The 15,998-nt window shown below is 44.0% G+C and overlaps 1 protein-coding gene across 10 annotated transcripts; it reads left to right on the top strand.

Moving 5' to 3' along the window:
• Nucleotides 1-158: 158 nt before the first annotated feature.
• Nucleotides 159-15,536, top strand: LOC103382368 (WD repeat-containing protein 49). Of its 10 annotated transcripts, XR_003050432.1 has the most exons (18): nucleotides 159-326; nucleotides 1,270-1,501; nucleotides 1,587-1,730; nucleotides 1,843-1,965; nucleotides 2,053-2,224; nucleotides 2,390-2,436; nucleotides 2,549-2,686; nucleotides 2,767-2,955; nucleotides 3,745-3,936; nucleotides 4,009-4,258; nucleotides 10,806-11,032; nucleotides 11,113-11,262; nucleotides 11,773-11,957; nucleotides 12,100-12,239; nucleotides 12,941-13,086; nucleotides 13,168-13,394; nucleotides 14,893-14,997; nucleotides 15,341-15,536. XR_003050432.1 is itself a non-coding variant. In XM_025057961.1 (17 exons), the coding sequence occupies exons 1-17, from the start codon at nucleotides 259-261 to the stop codon at nucleotides 15,369-15,371; spliced, it is 2,661 nt and encodes an 886-aa protein (XP_024913729.1). In that variant the 5' UTR covers nucleotides 159-258; the 3' UTR covers nucleotides 15,372-15,536. The 10 variants fall into 10 exon arrangements, 7 of the variants coding, with proteins under 7 accessions (XP_024913729.1, XP_024913731.1, XP_008313355.1 ...); XR_003050433.1 differs by lacking the exon at nucleotides 3,745-3,936; XR_521921.3 differs by lacking the exons at nucleotides 10,806-11,032; nucleotides 11,113-11,262; nucleotides 11,773-11,957; ... (3 more) ...; nucleotides 14,893-14,997; nucleotides 15,341-15,536 and adding exons at nucleotides 4,542-4,691; nucleotides 5,202-5,386; nucleotides 5,529-5,668; ... (2 more) ...; nucleotides 8,322-8,426; nucleotides 8,770-8,965 and having other exon boundaries at nucleotides 4,009-4,461.
• The last annotated feature ends 462 nt before the right edge of the window (nucleotides 15,537-15,998 follow it).

Below are 15,998 nucleotides of genomic sequence, written 5' to 3'. Positions count from 1 at the left end.
TTTTCCCTTCCCGACAGGACGTTTTGTTTGACTAAATTAGGTTTGAGTGAAGGGAGGGAGACAAAGGCTGTGAATGTCCAGAGTGAGTCCAGACTCAGGGCTGATCTCAGAGCCACCACTGCTGTTCTGATGGGAACTGTTGGCTCATGAAGAACAGATGAGGCTAAAGGACCAAAAAAAAAAAAAACAAACCACTGGATTAAACAGGAGGATGAGAGAATAGAGGATTCAATTTTGAACGGACATAGATTCATAAACATGAAGAAAGTAACCAAACTTAATCCCTGGATCACTTATGAGACAGAGGTTCAACACAGCAGGTTCTGGTGAGTTTGGCTTTTTATTTTTATTCTATTTAAAAAAATAAAAATAAAACTATTCACAAAAGTTGGTTTAATATTGTGCACTCTACTGCCCTGACAAGACAATTGAGTAAACTTACAGTAATAAAACTACAATAAACTTTAATTCTTTATTTTTTACATCAGGAACACATTCAAGCTTTATAGTTAAAATATTTTAACTATTTCTGTAAAAATTCTAGGCATCATAACTGTTAACTATCAGCTTCTGTATTTGTCAGCTGTTTTTATACATTATTACACCTTGCAGTTCATATTTTTGTGTATTAAACACAATTGAAATATCTTACACTGCATAATAAAATACCTGTTTCGCTCCAGTGTTAACAACATATTCCACAGTCTGGTTGTGGTCGCAGCACCGACCCCTTCACAGCTGGACTCTTTTCATCAAAACCACTGCACTTTTACGACTTGATTATTTTATGGCTCCGTCAGTCAATGCTTGGAGATGATTTTCATGTAAAGGAGCACTCAGGCATGTGATGATGGAATACAGCCGACACTTGTGTCCTATTGTCTCCGTCTGTACCAGTCTCCCTGAGCGACAGGGCCACACAGGAGCAGGTGCAAAACAAATAGACACTATATTTACAAATATGTCAGGCTCCCATTGATGTAACGGTCTCATCTGGATTGCAGAGTACAAACATACGATGAATAAAACAACGATTTTATCATTACTCCTCGTGACATGATGATGTGATTTTTTTTACGCTTTGTGTTGTGTTGTCGCTAAGTCGCCACTGGAGGGTGTTAGAGTCATTTGGAACAGCCCGAGCAGTTACAGCTCAAACATGTTCCTGAATGTCAGTAGTACCTGGTATGAATTTAGAGTTCAGTTCCATCCTGGTGTCCTGTGTGAAGTAGCAATCCTTCCGTGTCCGTCTCTTCGTTCCTCCTGCAGTGACCCAGCCTGTGGACCCAGCCCTGCAGAGAAGCTGACCCCACAGCACCTAAAGCTCCTGAGAGATGCGTTCACCAGGCCCAGACCTGCAGCACAGAAACATGACAGAATCAGAAAGAGCAGGAGAGCAGATGTGGAGGATGGAGTGAGGTTTGAAGAGTTCCAGCAGGTTCTAAGGACTGTGATTGGTCCAGATATTGAGGACACGTGGGTGGACAGATTTTTTTGTGAGGTAGTGTGAAGTAACAAAGTCAGAGAGACACAAGTTATGATGATGATGATGATGATGATGTGTGTATCAATGTCTTTGCACCCAGGTAGACATCAGCTGTTCAGGTCAGGTGACCTGGAAGCAGCTGTGTTCTTACCTCCTCCTGGAGTTCACTGAGAGAGAGAGAGCCTCCGTCCCCACAGCTGCTCTGCTGCAGCAGCCTCACGTCCAACACTGCTCTCACAACAAGGTTTTAAAAAACAACTCAAAGTTAAAATGACATAAAATTACAAAAGTTATTTAAAAAAAAAGTCAATTCAAAGAAATGAAGGTGTGAATGTGCACCTGTGTGTTGGTCACAGCGAGAGACCACGGTACGCGTGGTGGCCGTTTCTTATCCTCCTCCACTCCGTTACCTCAGTATCAGTAAAGGGGGTCAGGTCACCATGTGGAACAGCAGCCTGCACATCCTGAGAAGTATCGGGGTGAGTGACATCATGGTGACATCACTCGTAACTGAACAATTTTAGACCAAACTTTTTTTTTATTTTTACCTCAACGATGCTTCTCAGCTGGCTGGAGACATGACAGAGGAAGTGGCCCACACCAGGAGGTTCAGAGGCTGGGTCACTGATGTGGTCTACATGGGCAGTGTCCACAGGGTTGCTGTTGCTACAGACAGCAGGGACCTGCACTTCATCAATGTCTCCACAGCCAACATCTTTGAGGAGATCCATGTATATGGTTGGTGTCAGACCTGTGTGCGTGTGTGCTCAGATTAAAATGCACCAAAACTATCTATGTTAGGAATTTAAGAGTTTCTCTTTCAATTCAACTTATAAATATCATTATAATATATCAATTATAATATTCATAATAATGATCTTTTTGTCTCCCTGTTGTCTTCAGGGTTCCGCAGTGTTCCCACAGCTCTTTGCTACTGGAACGATGCTCAGGTGCAAACATTTTTTCCCTTTAAAAAAGTTAAAATTATTTCACCATAATAAATAAAACCAAAGTTTTCGTTCATGGATATGTTCAAATACGTTTGTGACTGTTTGACTCCAGTGTCCGGATCGCCCTCCTCTGCTGATGCTGGGGGATGAAAAGGGTGGAGTTCATCTGATGTGGTTCCTGTACTCATCGAAGGGACTCTTTGTGAAAACCTCCAAAAAACAGAACAGTTGTCAACGGCACTTTTTCCCAGTATGTTAGGTCTGTTTTTATATTCTTACATGATATATATATATAAACAAGAAATACAGAAGTTCTTTCTTCCACATCAGGACCTGTGTGAAAACACCAACATCATCTCCCACCGTTACATCCCCAACATCCACCTAGAGCCAATCACCAAAGTAATGTTTGATCCCGGCAGCAACGTCATCATGACATCGTCACAAAGTGACTGCAGCTCCGTGGTCTTCTTGAACTTGACACTAAAAAGGGAGCCGTATGTTTGGAGAATTAATCAGGTGATTTACACACACAAACAACTTGCAGTACCTTATCAGACACCTTAGGATCCACAATCCTGTTGATGACCTTTGACCTTAATGCATAGTGCAGGATTTGTGCAGTGACATCTAGTGGTGTAACAATTGCAGTCAAAGTAATATTGTTAAAATTAGGCCAAAACCTTAGACAAAAAACGTAATGTTGTCCAAAGTCACAATAACTAACAGAAAACAAGACAAGGTAAAACATGTAGAAACATCTTGGTTAGTGATAAAAAATGGAATGGACTTTTACCCACTTTCATCAGAGCAATGTGACAGGAACAAATGTCACAGTGATCTGAACATCTGTGACACTGACCTGATGTCATGACATTAAATGACTCTCACTCTTAGTGATGACTTGTTCAACAATTTTAGGTGGGTTTTTACTACTGTCTCCCCACTCTATGCGCGGTACTTATAAGGTGCAGTACTTCTGCCAAATCTGTATCCATGTAAACAGCAATACTTGTGTATATTTTTTTTCTTGCTGTTAACTTCATATGAATAACAGTGCGTTAAAATTTTCTATGAAGTGTAGAGAAACAGAAGCTTCAGTTCAACAGCAGGGGGGGTGGGCGCGTGGATGGGAGAAGAGCTGCTGTGACAGAGAATCCTATTAAACTGGGTTGTCGCACTTCCTGTTATTTACCAGGGTTTTGTTTTTCCAGGTTTAAAGTGTTGGACAATGACCAAGGACAATGATGAGAAAGAGAAGGGAAACAACATGTATTCTGTGGTCTCTCTCTCTCTCTCTCTCTTCAGGGTGTTAAATGCTTTGACTACAGTGCATCTCTGCAGCTGATGGTCACAGGAGGTTCTGACCGAGCGGTCAGGTTCTGGAGCAGGTTTGTCACCACTCGTCCTGTATCCACACTGCTGGGTCACTGCTCCACTGTACTGGATGTTGCCATCTACCAACCCATGGAGCAGATCTTTAGCTACTCCAGAGATGCTGTGAGTCAGGAAAGATGAACTACGATAACGTCTGTAAAAGTCACTGGATGATTTCTTTCTGCTTTGAATCAGGAGCTGAGGATCTGGGACATCTCTTCACATCACTGCCTCAAAACTATCCACCTCCAGTTCCCTTGTCTGCAGTTGGGTCGAATCCCAGAACATGGAAACTTCCCCTTCCTGCTCGTGGCTCCTCGTCGTCCTGCAGAGACGCAGCCTCATCTGCTGGTGGCCTGCAAAGATTATCTGGCTCTGCTCAAACTGGCCAGAACCAGAGGAGGAAGAGGAGGTGAGTGGCTGACAGATGAGGATGGAGGACCAGGTCTGTCCTGTGCCCTGTACAACCCCACCCTCAGACAGGTGGTGACAGGACACATGGACTCCTCTGTGTCTCTGTGGGAGGTGGAGACAGGCAGAAGGAGGCTCCAGATCGTGAATGCTCATGGAGAAGAGGAGCTGCTCTGCATGACGCTGGACTCCACCCACAGACGACTCATCACTGGGGCTGGAAACGGAACCATCAAGGTTTGAATCCCACTTCATCCTCATCATCACACAGAACTAATGTTTCCTCACAAATAGTAGGATTTTTCGCTCTCTTTCAGGTGTGGAACCTTCTAAACGGTCTTAACCTGCACAAACTGGAGCCCGTCTCTAACAGTGATGTCAGCAAGTTGATCTGCCTCAAAGACAACAAGCTGCTGGCTGTGGGACGGAGCCGGCGTATCGTTCAGTATGACATCGCAGCAGCAAAGGTGAAGTTAGAATCCTACATTAATACTTCAATTCTGTACTAGGTTTAACTCCAGGCATATCACACCTATGGTACTGCTGTCTATCTCTCAGGGGTCACAGATCCTGTGTTGAAGACTTGTTCTTTAGATGACATTTTAACCAGATGAGGGAGGTCACAGACATGTTTTACCCTCAGGTTTGCGGTGCTGACTTGCAATTTCCAATTTTAAATCCCCTGGTGTCAGCAGAGGAGCAGATTTAAAGAAAACATTTTGGTAACAGTTAAACAACCTCCTCCTGCTGCATCTGCAGCCACGTCTCTCTTATAAACCTGCACCTCGCTGAGTCCGTGTTTTAACAGCCGACCACAACACTGAGGCCCTGGGGTGTAAACATCATCAGTAAACCGAGGGAGGAAACAGATCTGCTGTTTGTAAAGCTTCACAAAGCAGGAAATGTTGTGAAGAGAGTTGATTCTTCACATGGTCACATGGTGTGTGTGTGTGTGTGGATGAAAACTGTCACTCTAGGACATGTACGTGAACGCAGATCTGTCCTGGAAGTCCACTGCTGTCCATCAGTCGGACGTCCTGGCAGTATGCGAGTGTTCGGCTCTGGGGGTGGTGGCCACAGCTGACCAGGATGGAGAGGTCATCGTCTGGAGGGTGGACACTCAGGGGCCACTGCTTCACCTGCACACCCAGACACAGGCTGGGTAAGATGTCAGACCTGCCCATGGTTGAAGTGAGACTTATTATAGTATCATCTCCGACCAGAAAATAAAGCCATTAGAGGGTGTTGTTTCTAGTCAGGCCTTTGTTACAATTTATCATCCTCAATTCTGTGTTTGTTTACAGAGTGTCGCCACCTGTGGACAACCTCTTGTTCCTGCAGCATCGGGCTCAGAACAGGAAGCAGAGAAACAGAGGTGTGCTAGTTTCCTCCAGCGCTGGCAGCCTGTGCTTCTGGAGCATCTGCGGAGCGGGGCACACATACGGTGAGAGGGAGACAAACATCTGTCCATTTTAATGGCCCTTGCATTATGATGGATTTATTTACATGCAGGGAGCTGCAGTGAGAGTGAGTCTGAACCATGATCTTGGACATAGTTGTGGGCTGCAGACGCCGGCCAGGCCACAACTATGTCTCTTTCCAGATCCCATCTGTGTTTAGTGGTAAAAGCGCGTGCACTGTGACCACTGCATATGTGTCTGTGACTGTGCATAGGTGTGAGTGTGTTATGCGTGTTTGTGTGCATACAGCATACGCCTTCATGCAGAGGGATCTAAGATGGTGACATAGTTGTGACATAACAGAAGGTATTAAAAAAAGCCAGCAATTTGTCTCAGGAGAACACTTGTCACTGAGATGGAAGATGGAAGGATTGTTGTCGATACGAGAAACATCGAAGGTCAAGTCAAGGTGAAATACAAATGCTTCTATAACCAGCAAAGTAGAAGATCCAACATCAAGAACATCTTGAAGCCCAAGAATGTCTTTCCAATTCTTTTGGCTTCAAAACTGTTTGAACGAATCCCCTAGTGGATGGTCTGAGTAACGATGTTTGGATGAAACCTCCAACAACACAGGAACTGACACTGATGATGTCTCCTGATGTGCTTTTTAAAACAGACAAGAATCTGGAACGTCCTCTGTTTTTGACTTGTATTTAAATTCATTCTTTACTCTTGACTCCAGGTCAGTTCTATGCTCCAGAGCAGCCCCGTACACGAGTACTGAGTGTAAGCTCAGACCAGGCTAAAAACACCATCCTGGTCTCTGGAGATACAACAGGTTGGCTTCAGATCTGGGACATCACTGACTATGCTGTGAATGAAGGAGAAGTAGGTCGGAGTGCAATCAAGAACATTTCACAAGTTCTGTTGGTGTATTGGTGTGTACTTGAAGGTGTTCTCTTCCCACAGCTGTTCAGCCAACAACCTCCTCTGCTGCAGCGATGGAGGGCACATAAGCAGGGAGTTGTGAAGGTGGAAGTTCTGGAGGTGGAAGAGGCTGAAAAGATGAACGGTTCATTCATCTTTTCAGCCTCAGCTGACGGTTCTGCTGCTCTGTGGACCAAGGATGGTGATCTTGTCAGGTCTTTCGGACAGGAAGTGATGTGGAATCTTATGGCTTCAGCCAAATACCAGAGGTGAGTTTAAGAATGTAACTCAAATTACGAGTATGTGAAGTATTTGGCACTGAGAGTCACTCGTTCGTGTAGGAAAACCCTACAAAAAATGTTAAAAATGAACTGTCCTGGACTCCTCGCTCCCTGCTGCTGATGCTGCTGCTGCTGCTGGACTGACCCTGGGTTTTTTTCTCTGTTCAGTTCCTGACACTGTTGGACTGCTGGTATCAGATACAGCATATTCCCAAACAAGCCACGTTGTCAGCAGCTGGCAGCTCCAAATTGAATTTGCTCTAATCTAATATAGACCAGTAATATATTATGATGAACTGTTTCCTCATTTTTTCCACAGCTGTTTTAGTCTCTGCTAAAAATTGAAGTTGTCTCTAAGGTCATAAACTTGCTTGGCACAGCATGTTGCTGATGTGTGCCTGGCTGTATTAAGGTGTGTTTTTGCTGCATAAACTGGTTTTAGGAATGACGTGCCTCCACAATTACCAGGAACTAGATGAAACAACTAGCACTGTTTTCAATTGCCAGAACAGTTCCTACTGGAAATGCATGGGCTGCAAAACAGCCTTTCGCTCGTGAACCTTGGACTTCTGACATATTGAAATAATATCAATCTCCATCCTTTTATCATCATCGTGACTGTGACGAGAACCATGTAGTGTGTTCTTCAAGCACGTGGCTCTGTGTAGTTGAAACAACTTTAACCTCATGTTTTAGGAAACTTTGGAGGCTTCCTACAGACTTTCCAAGTTCAACATTGTTGTAGGAACATTCCTATATAGCTAATGAAGATTCAAGAGTGAGGAGAAGGCTTAGACATAGCACCTGGTAGATCTGCAGCCTTTCTCATCAATCATCACTCTACATCTTTACATTTGGTGAGCTGAGAACACAGACATGTTTCGTTTTAGGGTTAGCAACATTTTTTAAATTTCCCTGAATCCACCCTTGTATAACCTGGTAATAACACATGAAGATGGAAGAAGAGTCCTTGAATACATGCCTGGCAGTGGTGGCTTAGTGGTTAAGGAAGCAGACTTGGGTCCAGAAGGTCTTAGGTGCGAGTCCTAGAGCCGCCAAGTTACCACTGAGCGTCCCCACACACTGCTCCCCAGGTGCTTAGGCTGCCACCTACTCACTTTGGTGATGGGTTCAAAGCAGAGGTCACATTTTGTGGTGTGCTTTGTCACAATGACAAGTAGTTTACTTTCCTTTTGTTTCCTTTTCATTCCTTACTTCACCACTGAGGAGAAAGACTCAGCTCCAGTTCTGGTTTAAATCAAATGTAGCAGCAAACATTCTGAGAAAAGTCTTTCTCTCTCCCACTGTGACAAATATCCTCCAGCACAGATCACTGATCTGAGTCCTGCTTGCTTTCAGGACCTTGGCGCAGCAGCCAAATGGGTAAAACTTTTATCCAAAGTAAACAACATTGTGTTTGCGCAAATGAAAACTCTTCAGCGTGACATCCTCTGAGTCTGACCCCCCCTCCCAACTCTCTCCACAGGGAGATGGAGAGGGGTAGAGAGATAAAGATGAGGAGAGGGAGAGGGCTGTGATGGAATGGGTCCAACCTAAAGTCAGATGTCACACCAAGCATGCGGTTGTAAAGGTGAACGTTCAAGAACATTATTGTAAAGTGGAAAAAATAGAAAACATTCTTCTCCAATCACATCCCAGTTCACCACTGAAGACAAGAAGACTCCAGAACATTCTCAACATTCTCCTGCTCTGATGTATGCAGCTCAGTTTGGGCAGTGTTTCCAACTGCAGAGATGCATAAATGCAGCAGGATTTGTTTGCGTGTGCAAACCTGGCTGCACTCTTCCTCTCCATTTCTTTCCCTGTAATTCAGAAATTGCCAAAACAAGCGATTAACTGTGCCTTCAGTGAAACCACGCCCAGGCAAACACAGTAGTAACTCACTAAACAGTGTCTCTCTTCATCTGTTGCAGATCCAACGATGGCTCTGCAGAGAGTCATTAGGAGCAACATCAGCGACCCCTGGTGACCCGGTAGCTGTCTGCTAATGATGGTCAACAAACATTTATCATCATCATTTACTGATCCTGTTTCCCACAGTTCCATCCCTCTTCCTCAGTATCTCAGTATCTGTGTGAGAAGACGCCTCAATAAAGACACTGACTGCAACACTCGCTGCCGATTGGCCCAGTTTCAGGACTTATTTTGTGTGATCTACTGCTTACAGAAATTCAACATTCCTCCGAAAACCTTGAATCTGGTTGAAGAATGCTAAACCAAGAAGCAAATGTTATGGAAGCAAACTGCTTTTAAAATAGAATTTCTTCTTACATTTTTTTTACCATTTAAAAAATGAATTCCATTTATAGCTGAAACCTGGTGGAGGAACAGGCAGGCATCCATACAAGTGAACACATTTTTTCTTTCTTTTTGTTAAAATCTCCGCAACAGTAGCAATTCATCTGTCTGACTTACTGTAGTTAGTTCACCCTACAGAGGGCGCCATACATACAGCCGTACCGTAGATTCTCTAAAGACATGTTAAATATCACAGCATTAATCTCAGAAAAGAAAAAATGCAGAGATTCTTTGCTGATACACACAGTAATCATTAATCTGTGTTAGAGCCCACATTTTTTTCTCATCCATCTGAATTTTTCTCACTCATTCAAATCCTCACTCACTGAGAGTGTTTACTGTTTTTAATGTGGTCACCTGGGTTTGTGGACATCCACTGGTGACCACAATAAAAAAGCACAGACGTCTATTAAAAGCTCATTTAAGTCAACAGATCTAGTTACTCTCATTCCACCAAATGATTTTACAGCAACGCCCGTCCTCAGAAAGACTGTTCATTAATAAGATTGATTAATATAGTACTTGTTTTAATGACATAACAGTGTGCACCCAACTCAGTCATGCTATAGTTCTATTTTTCAGATATGAACAGGAATGAGTGATATTTATCTTTTCATCAAACCTAGTGAAAGCTATCGAGGAGGAACATTTCCTAAAATGTCAAACCACCAGCTCTGCCTGTTATCTGCACCACAGCAGCTACTCTTCAGTCTCATTGTTGCAGGTATATTTTTAATCAGTAGCGACATTTTGTGATATCTGAGACCTGTGAGTCATCCCCCAAGACCTCAGCTGTTCCTCCCATAACAGACAGACACGGACAATAACTTGTATGGTCTTAATCTTCTGTCGAGGGACTGTTGAGAACCGAGTCATTTAATGTGTTTTCAATAGATGAACACTGAGTACATGACAGTAATCACCCTTCTGCTACCGTAAAGTCGACTCAGCAGTGTTTTTCCTGTTAAATACTGTATGTCTCTAGAAATATCCAAACAAAGAGGGATCAAACTGTGTACAAAACATATTTACTTTTTGTTAAGGATTGCTGAATAAGTCAATGACACACTTGCATATTTCTCAGGTTAGTGACCCGGAGGGGAAATACCTGGACTTGTTGTTTCACCAGAGTTTTTAAAGTCATGGTTTGTGTGGAAAATCACTTCCTTGCCAAAAAGGGTTTTGCTAAATGCTTAAACTATGGCGTAAATAAAATACCAAAATAGCAACATGGTTAGTAGGTAGGAAAAAAAGAGAAATCTGATAAACAGATAAACAGATTACAGCGGCAACAATATCCAACAAGTCGCCGTGAGAAGACGCCATGTTATGCCAACGTTATAATGAAGACTAGCCACAGATCTGTCTGTAAACAGGAGAAAGTGTTGTTCTTCTACAGGTTGTGCAAGACTTCTGGTGTTTTTCTTTTTTAGCACTGCTTTTTTTCCTGTCATTGTAGGTCAGCACAACACAGATACAGTACGAGTGCAGAATTCCTTTGTGAGGAAAGTGCAGATGGGAATTTCTGCCTGGAGGGAGGTAGACATAGTAGAGGTCTGTGGTGGAGAGGCAGAACACATTGACAGACGGGCGAAAGACATGAAAGGCATTGTCATAAATTCATGTGATGAAGGCTTTTGAAGACTACCTAGGTCAGAGAGTCCAAGCACTCCTGGTCTGTCCTGTGCCCTGTACAACCCCACCCTCAGACAGGTGGTGACAGGACACATGGACTCCTCTGTGTCTCTGTGGGAGGTGGAGACAGGCAGAAGGAGGCTCCAGATCGTGAATGCTCATGGAGAAGAGGAGCTGCTCTGCATGACGCTGGACTCCACCCACAGACGACTCATCACTGGGGCTGGAAACGGAACCATCAAGGTTTGAATCCCACTTCATCCTCATCATCACACAGAACTAATGTTTCCTCACAAATAGTAGGATTTTTCGCTCTCTTTCAGGTGTGGAACCTTCTAAACGGTCTTAACCTGCACAAACTGGAGCCCGTCTCTAACAGTGATGTCAGCAAGTTGATCTGCCTCAAAGACAACAAGCTGCTGGCTGTGGGACGGAGCCGGCGTATCGTTCAGTATGACATCGCAGCAGCAAAGGTGAAGTTAGAATCCTACATTAATACTTCAATTCTGTACTAGGTTTAACTCCAGGCATATCACACCTATGGTACTGCTGTCTATCTCTCAGGGGTCACAGATCCTGTGTTGAAGACTTGTTCTTTAGATGACATTTTAACCAGATGAGGGAGGTCACAGACATGTTTTACCCTCAGGTTTGCGGTGCTGACTTGCAATTTCCAATTTTAAATCCCCTGGTGTCAGCAGAGGAGCAGATTTAAAGAAAACATTTTGGTAACAGTTAAACAACCTCCTCCTGCTGCATCTGCAGCCACGTCTCTCTTATAAACCTGCACCTCGCTGAGTCCGTGTTTTAACAGCCGACCACAACGCTGAGGCCCTGGGGTGTAAACATCATCAGTAAACCGAGGGAGGAAACAGATCTGCTGTTTGTAAAGCTTCACAAAGCAGGAAATGTTGTGAAGAGAGTTGATTCTTCACATGGTCACATGGTGTGTGTGTGTGTGTGGATGAAAACTGTCACTCTAGGACATGTACGTGAACGCAGATCTGTCCTGGAAGTCCACTGCTGTCCATCAGTCGGACGTCCTGGCAGTATGCGAGTGTTCGGCTCTGGGGGTGGTGGCCACAGCTGACCAGGATGGAGAGGTCATCGTCTGGAGGGTGGACACTCAGGGGCCACTGCTTCACCTGCACACCCAGACACAGGCTGGGTAAGATGTCAGACCTGCCCATGGTTGAAGTGAGACTTATTATAGTATCATCTCCGACCAGAAAATAAAGCCATTAGAGGGTGTTGTTTCTAGTCAGGCCTTTGTTACAATTTATCATCCTCAATTCTGTGTTTGTTTACAGAGTGTCGCCACCTGTGGACAACCTCTTGTTCCTGCAGCATCGGGCTCAGAACAGGAAGCAGAGAAACAGAGGTGTGCTAGTTTCCTCCAGCGCTGGCAGCCTGTGCTTCTGGAGCATCTGCGGAGCGGGGCACACATACGGTGAGAGGGAGACAAACATCTGTCCATTTTAATGGCCCTTGCATTATGATGGATTTATTTACATGCAGGGAGCTGCAGTGAGAGTGAGTCTGAACCATGATCTTGGACATAGTTGTGGGCTGCAGACGCCGGCCAGGCCACAACTATGTCTCTTTCCAGATCCCATCTGTGTTTAGTGGTAAAAGCGCGTGCACTGTGACCACTGCATATGTGTCTGTGACTGTGCATAGGTGTGAGTGTGTTATGCGTGTTTGTGTGCATACAGCATACGCCTTCATGCAGAGGGATCTAAGATGGTGACATAGTTGTGACATAACAGAAGGTATTAAAAAAAGCCAGCAATTTGTCTCAGGAGAACACTTGTCACTGAGATGGAAGATGGAAGGATTGTTGTCGATACGAGAAACATCGAAGGTCAAGTCAAGGTGAAATACAAATGCTTCTATAACCAGCAAAGTAGAAGATCCAACATCAAGAACATCTTGAAGCCCAAGAATGTCTTTCCAATTCTTTTGGCTTCAAAACTGTTTGAACGAATCCCCTAGTGGATGGTCTGAGTAACGATGTTTGGATGAAACCTCCAACAACACAGGAACTGACACTGATGATGTCTCCTGATGTGCTTTTTAAAACAGACAAGAATCTGGAACGTCCTCTGTTTTTGACTTGTATTTAAATTCATTCTTTACTCTTGACTCCAGGTCAGTTCTATGCTCCAGAGCAGCCCCGTACACGAGTACTGAGTGTAAGCTCAGACCAGGCTAAAAACACCATCCTGGTCTCTGGAGATACAACAGGTTGGCTTCAGATCTGGGACATCACTGACTATGCTGTGAATGAAGGAGAAGTAGGTCGGAGTGCAATCAAGAACATTTCACAAGTTCTGTTGGTGTATTGGTGTGTACTTGAAGGTGTTCTCTTCCCACAGCTGTTCAGCCAACAACCTCCTCTGCTGCAGCGATGGAGGGCACATAAGCAGGGAGTTGTGAAGGTGGAAGTTCTGGAGGTGGAAGAGGCTGAAAAGATGAACGGTTCATTCATCTTTTCAGCCTCAGCTGACGGTTCTGCTGCTCTGTGGACCAAGGATGGTGATCTTGTCAGGTCTTTCGGACAGGAAGTGATGTGGAATCTTATGGCTTCAGCCAAATACCAGAGGTGAGTTTAAGAATGTAACTCAAATTACGAGTATGTGAAGTATTTGGCACTGAGAGTCACTCGTTCGTGTAGGAAAACCCTACAAAAAATGTTAAAAATGAACTGTCCTGGACTCCTCGCTCCCTGCTGCTGATGCTGCTGCTGCTGCTGGACTGACCCTGGGTTTTTTTCTCTGTTCAGTTCCTGACACTGTTGGACTGCTGGTATCAGATACAGCATATTCCCAAACAAGCCACGTTGTCAGCAGCTGGCAGCTCCAAATTGAATTTGCTCTAATCTAATATAGACCAGTAATATATTATGATGAACTGTTTCCTCATTTTTTCCACAGCTGTTTTAGTCTCTGCTAAAAATTGAAGTTGTCTCTAAGGTCATAAACTTGCTTGGCACAGCATGTTGCTGATGTGTGCCTGGCTGTATTAAGGTGTGTTTTTGCTGCATAAACTGGTTTTAGGAATGACGTGCCTCCACAATTACCAGGAACTAGATGAAACAACTAGCACTGTTTTCAATTGCCAGAACAGTTCCTACTGGAAATGCATGGGCTGCAAAACAGCCTTTCGCTCGTGAACCTTGGACTTCTGACATATTGAAATAATATCAATCTCCATCCTTTTATCATCATCGTGACTGTGACGAGAACCATGTAGTGTGTTCTTCAAGCACGTGGCTCTGTGTAGTTGAAACAACTTTAACCTCATGTTTTAGGAAACTTTGGAGGCTTCCTACAGACTTTCCAAGTTCAACATTGTTGTAGGAACATTCCTATATAGCTAATGAAGATTCAAGAGTGAGGAGAAGGCTTAGACATAGCACCTGGTAGATCTGCAGCCTTTCTCATCAATCATCACTCTACATCTTTACATTTGGTGAGCTGAGAACACAGACATGTTTCGTTTTAGGGTTAGCAACATTTTTTAAATTTCCCTGAATCCACCCTTGTATAACCTGGTAATAACACATGAAGATGGAAGAAGAGTCCTTGAATACATGCCTGGCAGTGGTGGCTTAGTGGTTAAGGAAGCAGACTTGGGTCCAGAAGGTCTTAGGTGCGAGTCCTAGAGCCGCCAAGTTACCACTGAGCGTCCCCACACACTGCTCCCCAGGTGCTTAGGCTGCCACCTACTCACTTTGGTGATGGGTTCAAAGCAGAGGTCACATTTTGTGGTGTGCTTTGTCACAATGACAAGTAGTTTACTTTCCTTTTGTTTCCTTTTCATTCCTTACTTCACCACTGAGGAGAAAGACTCAGCTCCAGTTCTGGTTTAAATCAAATGTAGCAGCAAACATTCTGAGAAAAGTCTTTCTCTCTCCCACTGTGACAAATATCCTCCAGCACAGATCACTGATCTGAGTCCTGCTTGCTTTCAGGACCTTGGCGCAGCAGCCAAATGGGTAAAACTTTTATCCAAAGTAAACAACATTGTGTTTGCGCAAATGAAAACTCTTCAGCGTGACATCCTCTGAGTCTGACCCCCCCTCCCAACTCTCTCCACAGGGAGATGGAGAGGGGTAGAGAGATAAAGATGAGGAGAGGGAGAGGGCTGTGATGGAATGGGTCCAACCTAAAGTCAGATGTCACACCAAGCATGCGGTTGTAAAGGTGAACGTTCAAGAACATTATTGTAAAGTGGAAAAAATAGAAAACATTCTTCTCCAATCACATCCCAGTTCACCACTGAAGACAAGAAGACTCCAGAACATTCTCAACATTCTCCTGCTCTGATGTATGCAGCTCAGTTTGGGCAGTGTTTCCAACTGCAGAGATGCATAAATGCAGCAGGATTTGTTTGCGTGTGCAAACCTGGCTGCACTCTTCCTCTCCATTTCTTTCCCTGTAATTCAGAAATTGCCAAAACAAGCGATTAACTGTGCCTTCAGTGAAACCACGCCCAGGCAAACACAGTAGTAACTCACTAAACAGTGTCTCTCTTCATCTGTTGCAGATCCAACGATGGCTCTGCAGAGAGTCATTAGGAGCAACATCAGCGACCCCTGGTGACCCGGTAGCTGTCTGCTAATGATGGTCAACAAACATTTATCATCATCATTTACTGATCCTGTTTCCCACAGTTCCATCCCTCTTCCTCAGTATCTCAGTATCTGTGTGAGAAGACGCCTCAATAAAGACACTGACTGCAACACTCGCTGCCGATTGGCCCAGTTTCAGGACTTATTTTGTGTGATCTACTGCTTACAGAAATTCAACATTCCTCCGAAAACCTTGAATCTGGTTGAAGAATGCTAAACCAAGAAGCAAATGTTATGGAAGCAAACTGCTTTTAAAATAGAATTTCTTCTTACATTTTTTTTACCATTTAAAAAATGAATTCCATTTATAGCTGAAACCTGGTGGAGGAACAGGCAGGCATCCATACAAGTGAACACATTTTTTCTTTCTTTTTGTTAAAATCTCCGCAACAGTAGCAATTCATCTGTCTGACTTACTGTAGTTAGTTCACCCTACAGAGGGCGCCATACATACAGCCGTACCGTAGATTCTCTAAAGACATGTTAAATATCACAGCATTAATCTCAGAAAAGAAAAAATGCAGAGATTCTTTGCTGATACACACAGTAATCATTAATCTGTGTTAGAGCCCA

The sequence above is a fragment of the Cynoglossus semilaevis genome, chromosome 8 (assembly GCF_000523025.1).
Source record: "Cynoglossus semilaevis isolate Cse_v1.0 chromosome 8, Cse_v1.0, whole genome shotgun sequence".
NCBI classification, from domain to species: domain Eukaryota; kingdom Metazoa; phylum Chordata; class Actinopteri; order Pleuronectiformes; family Cynoglossidae; genus Cynoglossus; species Cynoglossus semilaevis.
Note: the sequence above shows the minus strand (reverse complement) of the source record. Positions and strands in the feature narration are given on the sequence as shown.